This window comes from Zingiber officinale, chromosome 3A (genome assembly GCF_018446385.1).
Source record: "Zingiber officinale cultivar Zhangliang chromosome 3A, Zo_v1.1, whole genome shotgun sequence".
NCBI lineage: Eukaryota > Viridiplantae > Streptophyta > Magnoliopsida > Zingiberales > Zingiberaceae > Zingiber > Zingiber officinale.
This window is the reverse complement of record NC_055990.1, coordinates 18,097,163-18,101,031: the sequence shown is the minus strand read 5'-3', so window position 1 is coordinate 18,101,031 and position 3,869 is coordinate 18,097,163. Positions and strand designations below refer to the sequence as shown.

At 46.3% G+C, this 3,869-nt stretch overlaps 1 protein-coding gene across 2 annotated transcripts; it reads left to right on the top strand.

The window, feature by feature from the left end:
• Positions 1-2,130: 2,130 nt before the first annotated feature.
• On the top strand, positions 2,131-3,668 carry LOC122051230 (transcription factor bHLH18-like). Of its 2 annotated transcripts, none has more exons than XM_042612235.1 (4): positions 2,131-2,348; positions 2,436-2,876; positions 2,959-3,330; positions 3,402-3,668. In XM_042612235.1, exons 1-4 carry the CDS (start codon positions 2,313-2,315, stop codon positions 3,474-3,476), a joined length of 924 nt encoding a protein of 307 aa, XP_042468169.1. In that variant the 5' UTR covers positions 2,131-2,312; the 3' UTR covers positions 3,477-3,668. The 2 variants fall into 2 exon arrangements, with proteins under 2 accessions (XP_042468169.1, XP_042468168.1); XM_042612234.1 differs by having other exon boundaries at positions 2,133-2,348; positions 2,427-2,876.
• Positions 3,669-3,869: the final 201 nt, after the last annotated feature.

Sequence of the window (3,869 nt, the reverse complement as noted above, 5' to 3'; positions counted from 1 at the left end):
ATAAACCTAAAACCAAGAACGCCTTACCCCAACTCCAGTGACACCTTTGTAGACACCCGGCTGAAGAAACCGCTGCTGAAATCATGAGCAAAGCAGAAGGTAGGGTGACACCGGCGATATAGGGCAATGTGGTGCCGTCCCAAACTAGGGCAGATGCTCCTGTGGGAGGAGAAAGCGTGGGATCTCCCTGGTCCAAGATCTGATAATGGGGAGGTGCTGGACTGATCGGCTGGGCGTGGCTCTGCAGAAAGGTTGATGGCTACGGCGACACAACGGCGACGTCCGAGAGATGGCGATGGTGCGACAGTAGAGGTCTAAGGCACGACACAAGGAAGGTAGTTCAGGTGGTTCACGAGCAGCTCTCGGCACCGGCAGATGAGGGAATCGGCAGTGATGACCTAGCCTCACGCGAAAGGAGTTGCGGTGCCAAGGCGAGCGGCGATCGACAAATCAAGGCGGCGCGACGCTCCGGTGAGTGGGTGAGGGCAGAGTGACTGATGGCGTTAAGTGGCTAGGGCACGAACACTAGGCACAGGAGGGGTGCTCGGCTGCCGGCGCTCAGAAGAGGAGAAGGAGGGCCAGCGCTAGGGCTGAGATGCCGGCGGATCGGGGTCGGCGTCGCGTCGGCCAAAGGAGAGGAAGATGAGAGGGAACCGTTGTGTGGCGGTTTTGGCAACAGGGTCGGCGGCTCGGCGCGAGGAGGAAGGTGAGTTCGGGAGAAGGAAATAAGGAAAACAAGGAAAAAGGAAAATAAAAATAAAATCGAACTTTTCCTCGTTAAATTAGGATAACCTGAACAGGCTTTCCCGGCCCCTGTTTTCATCCCCGTAAACTCGTCCATACGAGCTCTGAAAAATTATCAAAAAATTTCTAAAAATTCTGAAAAATTCACTTATCCTTATTCGACATTTTTCCGGTATTTTACAGTTCTGGCCTTTAAGTCACTGTTGTATTTCGGCTTGCGTTATTGTCATCTTCCAACAAGCGTTCTGTGTTTTGGCTTGTGTGTTGCTATTATATTATGGCTTACGTACCATTGCCGTATTTCGGCTGCGTGCCGCCGTCCAGATCCATGTCGCATCCGACTCCGTGCCATCGTCTCCATATCCATGCCATATTCGGCTCCGTGTCGTCGCCTCCAGATCCATACTGCATATGACTCCATGTCGTCATCTCCGGCTCTGCGTCATTGTCTTCAGTTCCGTGTCACTTCTAGTCCTCTCTTGCAGGCCTGGAATACTTTACATTTAGTTATTTTTATTACAATACTGTCTATTTTCTTCATTTCTAGCATTGGATGTTGACTTGATCATTGGAGGATCAGACTGGGATAATCCTTATTCTATTTTCTAACAACCTTGTAGACACCATTAATCAAAGACTTTTAAATACCTTCGGTCCTTCTCTTTTTTAGGGTCTCGTGACTCAGTCAATCTGAAAGATAGTTCCTCATCTCATCTCCCTCTGAATTATGATGACTTAATTCACATTTCAACTACATCAGCGATGATTCTCATTAAAAACTTATTCTACACACCTTTATCCTATACACCCTTATCCTATATAATCCTACGTAACTTTCACGGATCCAGATGTCCAGATGCCCATCCAAACGTTCAGATCCTATATATAACCTCCCTAGTCGCTACTACTATTATAGTAACATACACGGACACTGAAATTTGCCTCTGGAAGTTGACAATCTGCCATGCCGAGTCAGGGAACACGGAGACGCAGGATTATAACGAGAAGACAAGATGGAGGGCAGGGGTCGAGACGATAAGATGGAGGGCAGGGGTTTGCTCAGTCAATTTCCTCGTGGCCTATTTTGCTTTCAAATGCATGTTTCATTTAACGCGTTCCTCATTGTTTCATGTGGTCAAATACTCTTTGTTCCTCCTCTTTATTCTAACATATATTCTCCCATGTGTAGTTCTGAAATTGATAATAAATGCCTTTCCATTGCGTTTACTAGCTGCAGCAGAGCAAACAGTCTCCAAACAAGGACCATTCATTTTTCTTCAGGAAAATAACTTCTTGGGCCAGCCGTGGCAATAATTAAGAGAGGACGACAGCTAATAATGGAGACAGAAAGAGAGGAGTCCCCATTCCCTATATTAGGGCTCAAAGCCTCCAAACCAACAGTGTTTGACGAAGTAAGGACCCTTTGAATCTGAATCTATAAGGACAGAACGATCACTCTTCTTCCACAAAACCAAGGGCGTATCTTCTGCTTCAAGGTTGGCTTTTTTTCCCCTCTTGCTTTCTTTGGAGAAGAAGCATCTGCAGATATTAAGAACTAGTCTCTCGCCATGGAAGCATTAGCATCTTCGTTATATTGCGATATGGTAAGGATTCAAGTCCATTAATTGTTTCGCATTGTGAAATTTGGATGAGTGAAAAAATCATTTGTTTCTTTTTGGTAGGACTTACAGGGAATGGATCACAGCCAGTTTGATCAGTGGGAGCTGACTGCACTCGACCACGAGTTCAATGCAGCGCAGCATCTAGAATCGTGGCCCCAAAAGACGGCCAAAACTAGGAGCTGGAGTTCTTCCACCTCCACCACCACCACCACCAAGCTCAACTCTGCTCCGCTGCCGGATGCAGCAGCGTCAGGCCCGATGATTCTATCGTTCGCCAGCCCGGATTTGACTTTCTACGGCGATCTTGCTCCTGAACTTAATGAAGAGATGGAGGTGTTGGTTGCGACGGGCGACTTGAAGAGGAGCTTCGACACCATGCTTGGACAAGGACCCAAGAGGGGCAGAACGGCCTCACATAACCAGGAGCATATCTTGGCTGAGAGGAAGCGAAGGGAGAAACTCAGCCAGCGTTTCGTCGCGCTCTCTGCGATTGTTCCAGGCTTAAAGAAGGTAAGGAAACAAAATTGCACAACGTTTTTATGTTTTCCGAGGTAGCTGATGTCGATGCATCTCCAACTTTCCGATGCAAAAGATGGACAAAGCCTCTGTTCTTGGGGATGCCATCAAGTACCTGAAGCAGCTCCAGGAGAAGGTGCAGTCTCTGGAAGATCAAATCGCAAAAAGGAGCATTGAGTCTGCAGTTTTGGTGAAGAAGTCTCATCTTTGTAATTACGGCGACAGCTCGTCAGGGAACGAGAATTCCAACGAGAGCCATGGCGAATCTCTTCCGCAGATCGAAGCCAGGGTTTGTGCGAAATCCATTTTGATCAAGATTCACTGCGAAAACCACAAGGGAGCACTGGTGAGAGCCATTTCGGAGATTGAGAAGCTTCATCTCTCTGTAACCACCACCAGCGTCATGGCTTTCACTAGAGCTTCTCTCGACATCACTGTAATGGCTCAGGCAAGCTTCTCACCTGGTCCTTTTCGCTTTCCCGTGCAATTAACTTGAATTTTCCTGGGGCTGATCAACAGATGGATGAGGAATTTTCCATGACAGTCAAGGATTTGGTGAAGCAATTGAGCTCAGCTTGCAGGCAACTCAAGTGATTGAAGAAGAATGTTCATTATCTTTTTAACTAGGCGACTGTTATCTTCCAATCAAATCATTCGCCACCATTTATCCTCCCTAGTTTTTTTCTGGATGATCTTTTTTTATCCTCTCTACTTTTTGCATGGTTAAGCTACTTAATCATGTTCTAGAGGAGAAGAATGCAATTTCCTATCTGCCTTTCTTTGCTACTGTTTTTTTAGGACCTCCATTGGGGGTGGGGAGTTGACATGTGAAACCCTTTTCTTAACTTCGCCTTCCTTCAAGCCTTTCTCCGTTCTGAATCAATGACTAGCTCCATGAATGAAGCCAGGAAAAAGAGGTGCTTTTTATTGGACAATCTGTCCGGGATTTTTTTTAAAAAAAATACTAAATTAAAATTATATAAAATT

Coding starts and splice junctions, on each gene's coding strand:
- LOC122051230 (XM_042612234.1), top strand. CDS start 2,313: ATGGAAGCATTAGCATCTTCGTTATATTGCGATATG. Junction 2,349..2,426: donor CTTCGTTATATTGCGATATG/GTAAGGATTCAA, acceptor TCTTTTTGGTAG/GACTTACAGGGAATGGATCA. Junction 3,331..3,401: donor ACATCACTGTAATGGCTCAG/GCAAGCTTCTCA, acceptor GCTGATCAACAG/ATGGATGAGGAATTTTCCAT.